Consider the following 16,191-nt stretch of genomic DNA (forward strand, 5'->3'; position numbering starts at 1 on the left):
AAAATCGAGAAAAACGCAATAAAAATTTTGTTTCGGAATTTGATAATACTTGGTGGATGGGGTAATTTTGATCTAAAAATTATAAATATCTGATTAATTTAATGATTGGATGCAGAGTTTCTGAGATATCGCAATATTTGGATCGATTTTAGTCTATATCGTAAAGATCAGTAAAAGCGTTTTTTTAAATTTTCAGCGTAATTCAAAAAAGTAATTATTCACCTTCAAAATTTTGTATACCTACCTCAATAAATCTTCCATAAACATTAAATTTCATGGGAAATTAGTCATTCATCTATTTTACGCAATTACGATTGAAATTTATAATCTTAATTGTACTTTAACAAGATCTTAATTGTAATAAAGTAAATAAAATTTTAAATCTACATAAATCTTAAGTAAACCTTGAGCAGCGACATCAATTAAGATATTTAGTAGTATTTTCTATAAAGATTACTTTAAGAAGAGACAATAACAAATTAATAAAATCATTCGCATATCAAAATTCAATAAAATGGAATTTTCCGGGCTTAGACTTGAATACCATATAGTGAATATCAACACATTTATAACATTTCACAAGCAAACTACCTAGGGAAAGGTGGTCTAAAATAATCCCCCTAAGAAAAAATGTAATTTATTGCCAAATTATTCGACATATGCGCCACATCGAAATATTTTCGAGTTCTTTATTCAATAATAGTACAATATTGGTATGTAAATTTCTTTAGATCTGTTCAAATTTTTAGAACTATTCAATATTTCTCAAAAGGGCTGTTCTTTAACAGTGTATCAACGATTAGTATGAAAACAAAAATCACTGGTAAATTCATCTAAATCAACACATTCAAAACCCATTACATGATGGAGGATCATCATATCTATTATAATTTTACACATAAAATAGGGATCATTTTAGCTTATATAAAGGGGATCATTTTACCCGTTTTATTCTTATTTTTCGTTTACATTTATGAAGTTATAACAAAATTCAACATCAAAGTTGGAAATAAGGTACAAATAATTTCAACCACAAGGCTAAACTTGCCTTGGCGCTTGTGCTACCTTAAAAGAGCAAAACTCATAACATATTTTGATCTTGATATAAAAACAAAATACAATAATTAAAATATCAATTGATGATCATTACTCATTTATTTGAAATAATTTACTAAAAAAAAAGATTAATGTATTCTCTTATCTACAGAAGACTGTTAAATACACATTTAAAATTTTTTTTTAAATAAATACGAATTAATATAAATGTAACTGGTGCAATAATATGTGCAAACTGTAAAATGCAAATACGTCCATAATATTTATAGATAATAATACAAATTTTTTTACAATTTTTTGTTTTTGCAATTTATTCAATAATCAATGCATCACATTTTATCACAATATGTAAGTGAATCGATCTTATTAACCCGTCAGCACACACGTTTTGAGCATTTTGCTCACGCTCCAAAAGGTACCAAAATCGGGTGCATTTGTTGGCTGGTCGAATAGTTTTTGAGATACGGACTTCAATCGATCCAAATATTGCGATATCTCAGAAAGTCTGCGTCCAATCATTAAATTAACCCGATTTTTATACTTTTTGAATCAAAATTACCCCATCCACCGTTTCATCAAGTTCTAAAACAAATTTGTTTGTGCGATTTTCCCGATTTTTTCAAAGGGGTACCCTTTAAAAAAATTCCAAAAATCGAAACATTTTTTTTATCTCCAATTTTGATAAAACTCAGTATATAAGGTAATTTTGATCCAAAAAGTACAAAAATCGGGTGCATTTGTTGGCTGGTCGAACTGTTTTTGAGATACGGACTAAAATCGATCCAAATATTGCCTTAGTATCCAAAGGCAAACGAATATTATTCATACAAATTGATGCATACACACGCATATTAATGGCTAAAGTTAGTGCACATCGATAGGTAAAAATCCGTGGATGGAAACATCCATTTCTAATAATGAATATTCCATACCATGTAGGTACACAATCACTACTAAATCGAAAAACTTGATCCGAGGAAAAATATGGTAGAATTAATAGCTTAAATTAAAATCCTGTACCAATTTTAATAATTTTCTCAAATAAATTAAACTCATTTGTGGTAGTTACGTTAATAAAAGTGTTATTATTTGTAACAGCCCAAATACTGTATTGAGGTCCAGCAAAAAATTGAGTTACAAATGGTAATTTTTCTGCGGATTGCATAAGTATTTTATGATTTTCTGCTTGTAATGATTTCCTGTAAAAATAAATGAAAATTTTATATTAATTATTATTTTATGTTTTTTATTTTAAACGAACCTTGAATATTTTGTGTATTTTTTGTGGAAAAAAATAGTGTCAACAATGCCAATATTTGTATTTTGTACGTTTCTAAATATTGGATATTTTAAAAAATACACAAAATTTACTAGGTCTTATCTAAATTTTTCTTTACTTAAAGGTGCTCTAATATTTGCTAATCCATATTTTAAAAATATATTTAGTTTTATTTATGGAACTAAATGTAGTAATTAGGTAATACATTTTTATTTGGTAATCAACATTTCCATTGAGAAAAATCAACAAACTTAAAATAAATTTTTTACGACCATAAAAAATCGTTTACAATTTTTGCTACATATACGAAAGAGTATGTGTATCCTATACTAAATTTTATTTTAAAATTGATCTAACAAAACAAAAGATCTAACAAAATAAAGATCTAACAAAAAACAGTTCATCTGTTTAAAAAATCCAATGAAAAGTCCATTGAAAAATCACGTGCGCTAAAAAAATTATTAATGGACAAAGTTCGCGAAAATAGGTTCTTTTTTCCAAATATCACGTAAACCATTATTTTATTCGTAAGTTAATAACACAAAAAAGGTTCTATACAAAATTTCCTCAGAATCCATAGTTCCCAAGATACTTGGCCGAAAAATCTTAAAGTTTCATCCTTACTAATATTATAAATGCGAAAATAATTCTGTCTGTCTGTCAGTGGCAAATTTTTTATCATATAATTTGGCTCAAAATTAACAAAAAATATTCTTAGACACATTTTTCTAGACCCTTCAGTTTTCGAGTAAAAAATTCGTAAAGTTTGAAAAAAAACACGATTTTTACGATTTTTATCCCTCAAAAAGTGTAAGAACAATTCAGATTTTTAATGTGTATCAAATTTTATTTGTAGTTTAAAGCTTACTCAACAAAATCCCGCAAAAATTTTTGGTCGAATTGCATTTTAAAATAACCATTTTGTGTTCTATACACTTTTTGAGGGATGAAGATCGTAAAAATCGCGTATTTTCGAAAACTGTAGTGTAAAACATCGCATTTTCTTACATTTTTATTTTTGTTGAATTCATAATAGTCAAACCCAGGCTGCATTAATAATAAGGCCAGGGAGGCCTCAGGCTTATTACCCTTCTTTTAAATCAAAAAAGGTCCTTAGCCCATCCTGTCGGTGGTAGGCTATGGGAAAGCCTAAGAGCCATTGTCTATTAAATTCACATATTAAAATACTTTGAACGTAAAATAATGAGATCGATCTGTTTTCCTTAAATTAGCTATCTGTTTGTTTTTACGATTTACGACCTGAAAAACTTCTTGCTTTTAATTTTCTTATCGATATGCCAGAAGTGTCAGGATTTGACGTTCCATAATTTGATAAGAATTACATAACTAATTTTGCTATCCTTAATTTCAAATTAATTTTGCATTTTTGACTCAAAATTGTAATTCTTAAAATAAACCTTCATGTTATGTCATTTCTATGTAAATAATTATAATGTATCTCAATTGTAATACAATTAACATTGAAATTATGTATTCGAAAACTGACATGACCTCAAAATTTTATGTCAACAAACAACAATATTATATTGCACAATGTTTATGTAAAACAAAACGAAAATTAATATATTTTAAAATTGTTATAGTTTAAATATTATTTTGTTCAACAATTTTAATTGCCATTTAATCGAAGTAAATCCGCCTAGCCAAATTAAAATTTGTCTAGGCGGATTATAATTTAACCGACACATATTACATAATATTTATAGCAAAATTCTGTTCACAATTCTAGAATACAAAATATGAATTTATTTTTAAACTTTAGCATTAACAATGGTTTATTTAAAGGCTCAAACTTTTTATAGGTAGACTTTTACTCAAAGAACATGTCGTTAAAATTTCAGCTCAGATATCCATACAAATTTTTAAGAAAAAGCTGTGAAAATCGATATAAAATACATTGCTCTTATGGAGTAATCTTAAAAACGACTTATTTTGAAAATTTTTGATAAAAAAAAACTTTTTGATAGAAATGATATAGAAAAAAAAAAACATTGTGTCTCCGTTAATATAAGGGATGTAAACGCGCAGGGTACATTTAGAGCAGGCATGGGCGAGTTATTTTAAGTCGAAGTCACCATTGTTATAACTTTATTGTGTGCCATAAACTTTATTGTGTGTCTCTTTATCCAAGTCCGCATTGCTCCTAGAGAAGGAAGCGAGACGGGTATACGACTCTTTTACTTATCTCAGTTCCTCTAATAATAATGACTCGTATTATTAGTTGACACTGGTAAGGTTGTCACTGTCTTGCTCGTTATTTAGTTACAGAAGTATGAGGGACTTCTCTGAGTCACATTTGCCCATGCCTGATTTAAAGTTGCAATTATTCAAATCTTATTTTCATATTTTACAATTATTCAATACTTTTTTGGTGTAAATCAGATATTAATGTAACGTATACAAAAATTTTTCTAATTTAGAACAAAAGCCTACTATAAGAACTTCTTAAAAAATTCAAAGATAATTTTGAGAAATCCTTTTTCGCTTAGGTATATACCTTTCAGCTTGTTTGTACGATTTGAGAAATGAAAATTGAAAATCCAAAATAACAGTAGTAATATAATTTGACTATTTTTACATTGTGATGACAACACATACAACATTTGAATAAAAATTATCTAAGCAGTACAAGGTGTTAAATATTTAACATGTAATATTATATATCATTTTGATAATAGTACTTTTAGCACTATATTCTGAACACAAACGCGCACAAAATCTGCGAAATACAAAAAAATAAAAAATTTCCATAATGCCAAAGTGGTTAAGGTCGTTGTATTACTATGGTCATAGAGTCATGAAATTCGAAATTTTGTAATACTTATTAAGGATATTATAATACAATTACCAAAGAAATTTGAAATCGATTGACAGCCTCTAACTCTAGATAAACCTAATCAAAGTTGGAATCATTAATCCTACCCCCCTACCCCCCGCCCTTAAAGTTACAGTAAAAATCCTTAAATAATCGGCCTAGAAGATGCGAATTTTTTTTTATAATTTGGAGTAAACAATTCTTTGCAAACTAGTCAGAATGTAAAAAATAAAGCTTTTGTGCATCTAATAAAATCACTCAATAATATAAAAGATTAAGATACAAAAAATTATAATTATGAATTATTGTTATTATTTTTCATAATTTTCCTTGATTTTTCAAGGACTTTGAATTTTAGAAACTATACTCATTGTATACAATATTGACGACATAAGTAATGGTCCACGTTATAAAACATTTTCGTGTTTTGTGGAATAAAATAAATATCAATTTCCTTTTTCTAGATAAGGTTATTCATTTATAGCGTACCTATATCGTATGTTTTAAAATAACCATCCGGTTTTGTCTATTCGTGTTTCTAGCACATTTGAATCAACGTCCCTGTGGCGCAGAGGATAGCGCGTTGGACTTCTAATCCAAAGGTCGTGGGTTCGATCCCCGCCAGGGATGCAGTGACTTTTTTATTTCATTTTCAATTAGTCAAACAACTTAGTTATAATTGATTTTATTAACAATTTCATCAAAAAAAAGTTTTTTTATTCAAAATTTTTATATATTTTATCCTTTATCGAGACGGTGCATCTTTAAGAAAAAGAATATTTTGCATTATATGATGAATCTTTTTAATTATTTACGTTTTAATTAATTAAATTCAAAAATATTCGTTGTAAAAGCCGATATTTTGTAACTTATTACTCACATACTTTGCCTGGCCCAAAAGAGAGAGACCTCATCTGCAGACGATCACAGTCTATATAAGAATCTTCATCTCTCTAAATCTACTCTACTAATCTTATCTAATACTTACTTTGCATTCCATCGAACTACAGCATAATCTCTGATTAAATAATAATAAATATTTCCTTTGAAATCGGATATTAATCCTGAAGAAGGGCCTAACTTATTTCCTAAATAGGTCACATTGATAAAAGCAGGTTCTATCTACAAAAAAATAATTAAATTAGTTGAAAAATTTTTAAAAATATATATATGCTTAGGTCTTACATCACCAACGATTGCAGGAGGTCCATTCAATTTTCTTAAAATATTCAAATTAACACTAAATAGTCGCTCATCGGATTTTCCACTCAAATACAATATTGGTTCCCTTTTTGAAACCGCAAAATAACTAGCAAAAATATTCAATGGGCTATTTTCATTTTCAAATTTTAATCTCCAGTAACGATGCTCTTTTAATGAATAAACCAAAATTTCATTTTCATTAGAATAACCAATATACGCCCTAGATCCTGTAAATGCATTGACTACGGGATCAATGATAATTGTATTCAAATTATCCTTCAAAACATTTTTTAAATCACAGCTTAATAGTTCGGTATATGTTAAAGTATTGTACACTAAAATTTTAGGAATAACTTCATTTGATTTAGGCACATCTAATATCCACAATCGACCACGCGAATCTATATCCATCCGTTTACATGTTATTAAATTATTTTGATTCGCGAATGGTTTTAATTTTGTTGTTGGAAAATATATACTGAAGTATTGAATTTCGTATAATGTTGGTATTAATTCAGGTAAACACACAAAAAATCGATTACGATAGTAATTTACACTGGATAAATATAATGTATTGTTTATATCATTTGCATTGATGTTTAAGAAACATATACAATAAATCAAACTAAGTAACAAGAACATTTGGATTCAGAAAATATAACATGGAATACTTAATACAAACATATACTCTACAGGTACATTTACTATGCAGTCGTTTTAAAATGTTTTGGATAAAATTTGCTGAATATTGTATTTTGATTAAGAAATGTTTACAAGAATCTAATAAATGAGGTCAAATTTTATTGCAAAGAAGTTTGTAAAAGAATATAGAAACTTCTCCATGATATTTAATAAAAGGAGACAGAGTCTTGTAAAATATTCTAGGAAAATAAACTGGTGGTAAAGGCTGCATTTTGAATAAACTAAAATGCTGCTATCATTTTGGCCAATAATTTTTACAACGTAACATATTTTTGTAATTTATACTTAATAACTTCCTATAATAGGTTCTCTAACACCTTTGGTTAAATGCTAAAAACGTTTCATCCAATAAAAAATTTTTAATCCATAACTTTCGAGTGTTCTGATTCAATTGTTTTGCTCTGTTCATAAAGATAAACCTCATATTTAAATTTAGAAGTTTCCATGTTAGGTGTTGATATTCTCTATAACTTTTTTCTGTAAATAATCATAGAGTAGTTAGTAACACAATTATTAACAGTAGATATATAAGAAAATATAGATGCAGCATTGACATATAATAAGAATCTGCTGGTGAAACAGCAAGCTGTTATTGATGCGCTATGTTTGGGTGATAACGATTCATGTCATGTAATTACATAAAATAATGGACAATGAGTGTTTGTAGGCTACAAAATATCATACTTACAAAAAAATGAAAATGAAAGGATTTAGTTATTTACGCTTTTGGATGAGCAGGCAAGTTATTAAATTACATAACTACTTTACTAAATGATTGCCCTAATGTGAACAAGACCTTAGCCAAACACGACGTTGAGGACCTTGTTTTTTATGTAGTTGTCCAATCCTTTTTTCTTTTTTATTTAACAAAAATTGGCAATAGACATATCCAATTCTTTAATGCTATAAAAATAACAAGAAATTAAGTACCCATACTTATGCATTGGTTTTTAAAATAATCAGTACCCGTTACAATCATAACGTTACGTTACCCGTTACTTTTGATTAATATAATTATTAATATGACCATTGGTAAGATTTAATACGAGTAACGAGTAATTCATTATTGTAAAGTTTCAGTACTCGGTACTAGATGGCGGACTCGTTACTCAGTATTCGGTACATTCGGTTTTTTACAGCTTTACAATCCTTACCTTTATTTACCATGCTTACTCTATTACCTATGACATCTATGGTATGCATACATAACCTTACTTCATAATATTATAAATAATAAAATAAGTCTTTAAGCATGGTTAGATTTAAAAACAGGTATGTTATAATTATTAACGACAATTTATTCAGTTTTTTTTTGTATTACACAAGTTATGTTTTAGATATGTGACAGTTGAAATTACTCCAGTCGAGAAGCATTCCGCCAAAATATTCGAACTTAAACCTAATGGGCTGTATAATGCTATTATTGCAAAGGTGCAACAATTGCATGGGGATTTTGGAGTTGCTGCAATCAAAGCCGGATTCGTAGCTAAATATTGTAATAAATTAACCAGGATTGCATTAGTTAAAGTAAGACATGGACCACATAGATTTGTCACGAGCTCATTGCCCTTTATTACAAGTATTGATACAAAAGCCGTTACTATAAGGACGTTATATACAGGTGCTACAATAAAACAATGTTTCAAGTTTATCATTGGTTACCAAAAAACAAAATTAATTGAAACCTTACGCACGTTTAAAACAAATGAGGAAAAAGAAAATTTCAGAAAAGCAATTATGGATTTAGAAACAATTGCTAAAGTTACGTAGGAATAAATAATTAATTAATGTTTCCTATTTAATTTTGTAACATTTTTTTATAAATAGAATTAAAAATTTTTATTTTTTACAATAATTAATAAAATGTTTTATTATTTTATATTTCCTTGTAACGATTGCTGATTGCAGTAATTGCAGAGATTTTTGTGAGCAGAGTAATTAAGCCATTAAAGCAATTAATAATTTGGTAATACTTTCTTATTTGATCTTTGGTCTTGATTTATAAGCAGATTGACGCCCTAATGTTTAATGAGACAATCAAAAAAGTTGTTAAATAATTATAAAATTGGAAAATTCGTTGGATTTTTTAGCGATTTTTCATGAAAACTTCTCAGACAAAGACACCAATTGACACACCTAGGGCTATCACAAGAGCGTTAAATTAATTCACTTGCCCTCTTCTATCATGTTACTATCGAGTTTTCTCCCACTTTTAAAGAAAACTAAAAAGGGTAGACTGTTTTTTTTCTGTAAAATTGATATTTATTAGGTGGTTCATAGTTTTGAGTTTCATTAGGCTGAAAACACATTAAGAAATTCAAAACAATAGTTTTCTGTTTCGAATAACTTCGAATGTAGCTACACGATAAAAAAATATTTATATAAATATCGTACGAAAATATGAAGTAAGAAAATTTTAAAACTACTTAGCTCAGTAAAATAGTTTTAAATAATCGTAAATACGCATGCGTTATGTAATGAATTAAAATGTCAATTGTTTTGGGCCTACTTTTAATGTTTTAAACTAACCCCATTTATCCAAAATATAATATAAAATGCAAATATTAGAAATAGCTGAAGAAGAAACAGAAAAAAATGTTGCTGTAGCAGAAGTTGATAATGCTGTTGAAGCTACTAGTCCCAATTTGGACGATTTAGATAGGTATATATTACATTAAGTAAATAAATATAGTTGTCGATCGTTTGTTATGATCGTTTATTGATCATTTTAGTGAGGCTGGATTTTTCCAATTATTTATTAGGCCTATGTTAAAACCAGGCCATGAAGGAGAGTTATGCGAATGGTTAAAAGAAATGGGACTTTTACAGCGTACAATGAAATGTAATAATTCGGTTGGAAACGAAATTTGCAATACTTCAATGCATTGGGCACCCGCTCGAATATTAGATAAATATCAGTAGGTTTTAAATTAAAATAAGGCTATTTTTAGAAGTTATTATTACTAGTTACATTTTTGTAGATGGTTGTGCCATAAATGTAATTCGAAACGAAGTATTCGAGAAAATACCGCATTCAAACAAATGAAATGTTCTCTTGCTACAGCATTGAGGATTATTTTAGGATGGTGTAAGAATATTGAAATGGAAGAAATATCTGAAATATTGCGTTAGTATACAAAAATTTATGATTTTTTCACTAAATTATTAATATTAAAATTTGTTTTCTTATAATGCATATATTATTTTTGGATGTAAGTTAAGGTAAAGCAATTAATTGATACTGTGAAATATTTATGTTGATTTTCATTTTTCTTCTACACTTTTATTGTGAATTAGTCAAATTTGAATTCGTTTCTATATAAAAGCACAATCTAAAAAAAACTTAAATCCCAAAAATTTCATTTCGACATTGTATTGATTTTTAATCTAATTTACTTACTTAGTCGTTATTAGTAATTCTGTTCATATTGATATGATTTAATATTGAAACGGAAACGATATGATTTTAATTTTATTAACCGACTTCAAACCAAAAAAAAGAGGTTCTCAATTCGACTGTATTTAAAAAAAAAAAATTTTTTTTAATGTTTGTTACCTCAGAACTTTTGACTGGGTGGACCGATTTTGATGATTCTTTATCTATTTGAAAGCTGGTGATTCCCGTGTGGTCCTATTTCATTTTGGTCTAGTTCTGACAACGCCATCCATGAGAAAACCATAAAAGTCTTAAATTTGCATTCATTATGCACAACAAGAGGACGAATAACATCAATACCACGTCAACCGATTTCGATGATTCTTTTTTAGTGAAAAATTACTTAGTGTACTTCAGATTCACTAAAAATGACGGGAAAAAAAACTTTTAACAAAAAGAAAACCGACTTCAAAAGAAAATCTTTTCCAAAACAAATTAATATGCGCTAAAAAGGAAAAAAATAACGATAATATAATGCAGTTAAAATTATTGTTTTTTTTGGAGTCGGTGTCAGTCAAGCTAATGTAGCAAACTGTTCTGTCAGAGCTGTTTCCTTGGCTGACTCCAAAAAAAAAAAAAAACAATAATTTTAACTGCATTATATTATCGTTATTTTTTTACTTTTTAGTGCATATTAATTTTATTAATAATAATTTATTTTATTATTAGATACAAAATTATATATTGTTAAAAAAATTTACGAAGTGTGTACATCGATTGTGATAAAATTTTTCCAAATACATAAGAAGGAATTTATATTTGGTGGATTCAATAGTTTGGTTATTGTTGACACATTTCCAATACTAGGATATGATGAAGAAATTAATAATAGTTTCCAAAATAATAATAATATTCAACCGATATTATGTATTGCTGAAATAAAGGTAAATATTTCTCACTTCCCTTGTCTCAAAACTTAAGCATAATGTGAAATAAATTTTTAGGAATAACGAATAATTTTATTATTTTTAGGAAATACCAACTCACTTCTATTTCTATCCATATAATACAATTAACGAAGCTGTGATAAAAATTAAAGAAATTGTTCAACCGGGAACTGCAATTGTTATTAATTCAAAATTATATAAAGATGTTTTTGTTAATTTACGAGATTGTAATAAATATAGCGTTATCATTAGTACGGAAGAATTAACTCAATTTGATACACCGATAGCTAAAACTTTAAATGAAAATTTAAATACTATATGGCTGCCAGCTAAAAATATTTGCGAGGAAGCACAAAAGTATGGAAATAATATGACTAGTTATTTAATTGAACAAATGTGGCTTGCTAAATTTGGCTCAACACCATCCACTGCATTTGAGTACTTAATGCATAATTTTAATGATTGTTGGGAAAATCAAGATTAAAATTAAATAATTTTATTTCTAGCTAGTATAACCACAGTTTTCTTCTGCTCGTAGAATCTTTTTGTTATTTTCTTTGATATTATTTTTGAGATTCAAATGTATATCTAATAAGACTGAATTTTATTAGTCACTTAATTGTGAATTATTTTTATTAGTATTAAAATTAATATGTACAGTATTGTCCCGTATAAGCCCCCAGTCGACGTTTAATAAGTAAAATATTGATTGGTTTCTTTTTGAATTATGGGTTCATATTGTATAATAAAATACTGTATGGCAGTCCAGAAGTTTAAACGATTAAACTTAGAAGTGTCATATAGTATTTGACTAAACCATAGGAGGATATTTTACAATGATGTTGAATTTGACTTTGTTCTTTATAGATATTTAAGTGTTAATTCAGGTTCTTATCTGATGAGAGATAAGAGACTTCGTTATTGATTAGAGAAAAGAGATCATTATTAAATAAGAAATTGTTCATTTAAAAAAGCTTCAAAATTTTCCGACCATTGGATAATTTTTCGTTCATTGGTTATCAACAACTGTTGTTTTAATCTGACCCTTCAAAATATTCCTTATTAAAGTATGACTAAGGACTTATGGTACAATATATATATGTACAATGGTAGAAAATAATTCGACAACGTTAAAATTACTTTGAAAATGTACAGAATAAGGTGTAGGAACTTTTATGAGTTCAAGAGGAATATAATACGCTTCTTTTTACGACAATACCGCACATGCAGACCACTTATTGAAGGAAAAATACGTTTTTTAAATGAAACACAAACCAGAGGGGGCTTAGAATTAATCAATCACATGGAAATGCCATTAACCAACATGTTCGCGAAAAAAATGCGCATGTGTGTGTCTTAGGAGAGACAAGGGCTCCATGTTTCGTCATTTCCACATTATTTGCTTAGTCTAAGCTCCTCCTGGCGTATGTATTTTAATAAAACAAAAAATTATTAAAACCGGCTACTTTTAAATCGTCGTAGGTCTGTGAAAAAATTCGTTCCGTTGCATTAAAAAACGTTTTTTGTCTTCCCTAAAGGGGCTGCATGAGCGGTATTGTAAAATCTGTATTATATGGTCTTATTGAACTCATGGAAGGTTCAGCTTTTTATCTTGAACCGTTTGAAAGTAATTTGAGAGTTGTCGAACATTTTAGTTCCCATCACTGTACATAATGCATATATGTACTGCAAAAAATAGCTATAATTAACATTGTTATTCTACCGAAATGTTTAAAAATTGTTTATCAATATCGAAAATACGCAATTTATTTTAGGCTAGAGTGAGACTCCTATCAAGTTTTCCCGAAATTATACTGGGTGTTCCAAACCACCCGTCCAGGCTGATTATTCTGAATATTTTTCAAAAAAAATTGAAACGAAAAAACACGTATCAAATATTTTTTGAAACTCTATCTAACCATACCAAAAACACCCTCCACTCTCAACCCCTGTTAGGGGTAGGGGGTGTGACTTGAAAAAATCAAATGGTAACCCCTATTTTTTTCTGCAGATTTGAATTCTTCAGAAGAAAAGACAAACATTTTGTCTAAGAAATTTTTCCCGATTTTCGGTAGATCACGCTACAATCGACAAAAATCGTTCTTTTAGATTTGGCATTAGAATTGCAGTTCAAGTGAAGGCGAGAAAAGTTTTTTGAGTCGAGAATAGTTATTTTCAATTTTGTTTTTGTTTTTTTGAAGAAAAGACTATTCTGTTTTGTTTTTCATATTTTATTATGATTTAGAAAAATTATTTTTGTAAAAATGTTTTTTTTTATTTTGGAAAGTCTGAAAAAAAATTAAATCTAAAATGATTCATATCTAATTCTTTCTAAGAGCTTTATTTAGTATCCTCCCAATTGTCTAGTCATCTAGTGGTTTACCTCAATTACCGCAATTCGACATTTTCGCTTCTCTTTTATTTTCGTTGAATTTCTAACTTTTGTGTTGCTTTTGTTTTGTTTTTGTTTTGGTTCTGTGTGTTTGTGTTTTTATTTTTTTTTACTTTTTCGTTTTGATTTTTGTCATTGAACGGCGCAATTCTTATGCCAAATCTAAAAGAACGATTTTTGTCGATTGTAGCGCGATCTACCGAAAATCGGGAAAAATTTCTTAGACAAAATGTTTGTCTTTTATTCTGAAGAATCCAAATCTGCAGAAAAAAATAGGGGTTTCCATTTGATTTTTTCAAGTTACACCCCCTACCCCTAACAGGGGTTGAGGGTGGAGGGTGTTTTTGGTATGGTTAGATAGAGTTTCAAAAAATATTTGATACGTGTTTTTTCGTTTCAATTTTTTTTAAAAACTATTCAGAATAATCAGCCTGGACGGGTGGTTTGGAACACCCAGTATAGATTCGATAATTCAAGTTCAACTGATATATGATAAGTATTAAAGTTCTCGTTACTATTTACAATAAAATGCGTTAGATGTTAATTTGTTGATGAATAAATTATATTTTATATACTTTCATAGGAATACATTTTATAGAAATATTTTTCAATGAATTATTTGATTATAGTTAAATGTATCTTTTATATTGTTGTAGTTATAAAGTTTAATTTTTTAGACTATTATTATTTTTTATGAAATATTTCAAATTTATATTTACTCTCCAATTTTTACTAATATTAATATTGATTTTGAAGTTATATTCTTAGTTATCACTAAAAAATTTTATTGTTACGTGTATGAAAAGCAATATTTTAAAATTTCTTCAGATTTATTTCTATTTGTATGAATTTTATGTTAATAAAATGAATTTATCAACAACAATGTATTAAAATGTTTTTATTTATTAATATACCAAATGACTTTTCCTGGCTTAAAGCTCGAAACTCCCCAAAACCGCCAAGGCCAATTAAATTCTTTCGTTTATCTCACAAAATTACGGTAGACGTAACTTAATACGGTGGACGTATATCTCACAAAATTCCGTTAAGAAATTTCGATTCACGAAGTCTTCAAAGAATTGATGCAAAGAGAATATTAAATTTTCAATGTGCTTACTGAATGGATACTAGTCGAGACAGCCTTACATTGGTTTGAGGAAGCGATAGAGAAATTATCGGATCAGCGAGTGCGAGTTATACCACTATTTAGTACTATAACAATAGTAACTTTCTAGATTGAAGATTCAATTCACAGCATCAAAGCTATTTAATGATTGTTGATTTAAAAAGTTCAATGACCTAAAATTTGAAGAAGATCAATACTCAAAGAAATAATAATCTGTCAATCTTGTTTAAATATTAACAATAAGGTGTTTAATGGTAGGTACCTAAACTTTTTGTTTAAAATGATTACAGTTAGAATATTATTTGCAATATACAGGGGGTGTCAGTAAAAGGAATTCAATGTGGATTTATTGTTGAAGAGGATTTAAATTCTGTCATACGGAAACGAAATAGGCTTTTAAATGTACTCCCCCCCCCATTGTACTGCCATCTAGTGGATCTTTTTAACCTTCAGAGGAAAAAGGCTAATTTATAACTTCTTCTGGCTCTAAACAAAATTGTTTCAGAATGTTGTAACATCTTAAAAATATCGTGGATTATTATTTACCTTTATGGGCGTAGAAATACAATGTTTAGTTAAATCGACTTATTTTGAGTTGCACTATATCTGGTAGAGCGATGCGTATAGACCATTCAGGGACACCCTGTATATCTAAGACAACGATTACCTTTAGACGTGTTTCTAAATCTTATATGTATATTGTTTTTATACCATGTATATATGTAATATATATCAAGGTATACTAAGTTTAGTCTCAAGTTTGTAACGCTTAGAAATGTTGATGCTACGAACAAAATTTTGGTATAGGTGTTCATAAAATCACCTAATTATTCCATTTTCGGTTGTCTGTATGTCCGCCTGTTCGTCTGTGAGCACGATACCTCAAAAATGAAAAAAGATATCAAGCTAAAAATTTTATAGCGTGTTCAGGGCATAAAAAGTGGGGTCGAGTTCGTAAATGAGCAACATAGATCAATTGGGTCTTGGGTTCGTATTACCTATCTTGTAAATCGTTAGAGATAGAACAAGTTTAAATGTAAAAAATGTTCTTTATAAAAAAAATAAACAACTTTTGTTTCAAACATTTTTTCGTAAACATTACTGTGTACCTACCTATAAGGGCGCAAATTAGGCGCCAATTGTATAGTATGTATTTAATGGGAATCGACACTGTCTATACATGGTATTTCAACAATTAATTCAGTCAATTGTCTGTTTTCACTTGTTATATTGTATGTTACTTCAAAATAATGACCTGAATACACGAACAATAA

General features: G+C 28.2%; 3 protein-coding genes and 1 non-coding gene across 4 annotated transcripts; 3 read left to right on the top strand and 1 right to left on the bottom strand.

The window, feature by feature from the left end:
• Nucleotides 1-2,062: 2,062 nt before the first annotated feature.
• On the bottom strand, nucleotides 2,063-6,785 carry LOC123295905. Its single transcript, XM_044877366.1, has 3 exons — nucleotides 6,366-6,785; nucleotides 6,160-6,293; nucleotides 2,063-2,255 (listed from the first exon to the last, which is right to left on the bottom strand). Exons 1-3 carry the CDS (start codon nucleotides 6,783-6,785, stop codon nucleotides 2,063-2,065), a joined length of 747 nt encoding a protein of 248 aa, XP_044733301.1.
• Nucleotides 5,729-5,801, top strand: Trnar-ucu. The gene has a single exon. It is a non-coding gene; the product is annotated as a tRNA-Arg (tRNA).
• A 1,427-nt stretch (nucleotides 6,786-8,212) lies between the features above and the next one.
• LOC123295906 (ribonuclease P/MRP protein subunit POP5) lies at nucleotides 8,213-8,846 on the top strand. The gene is made up of 2 exons (XM_044877368.1): nucleotides 8,213-8,348; nucleotides 8,414-8,846. The coding sequence occupies exons 1-2, from the start codon at nucleotides 8,329-8,331 to the stop codon at nucleotides 8,844-8,846; spliced, it is 453 nt and encodes a 150-aa protein (XP_044733303.1). The 5' UTR covers nucleotides 8,213-8,328.
• Nucleotides 8,847-9,614: 768 nt separating this feature from the next.
• LOC123295907 lies at nucleotides 9,615-11,925 on the top strand. The gene is made up of 5 exons (XM_044877369.1): nucleotides 9,615-9,738; nucleotides 9,809-9,994; nucleotides 10,058-10,203; nucleotides 11,218-11,396; nucleotides 11,485-11,925. Exons 1-5 carry the CDS (start codon nucleotides 9,632-9,634, stop codon nucleotides 11,881-11,883), a joined length of 1,017 nt encoding a protein of 338 aa, XP_044733304.1. The 5' UTR covers nucleotides 9,615-9,631; the 3' UTR covers nucleotides 11,884-11,925.
• Nucleotides 11,926-16,191: the final 4,266 nt, after the last annotated feature.

This window comes from Chrysoperla carnea, chromosome 3 (assembly GCF_905475395.1).
Source record: "Chrysoperla carnea chromosome 3, inChrCarn1.1, whole genome shotgun sequence".
NCBI lineage: Eukaryota > Metazoa > Arthropoda > Insecta > Neuroptera > Chrysopidae > Chrysoperla > Chrysoperla carnea.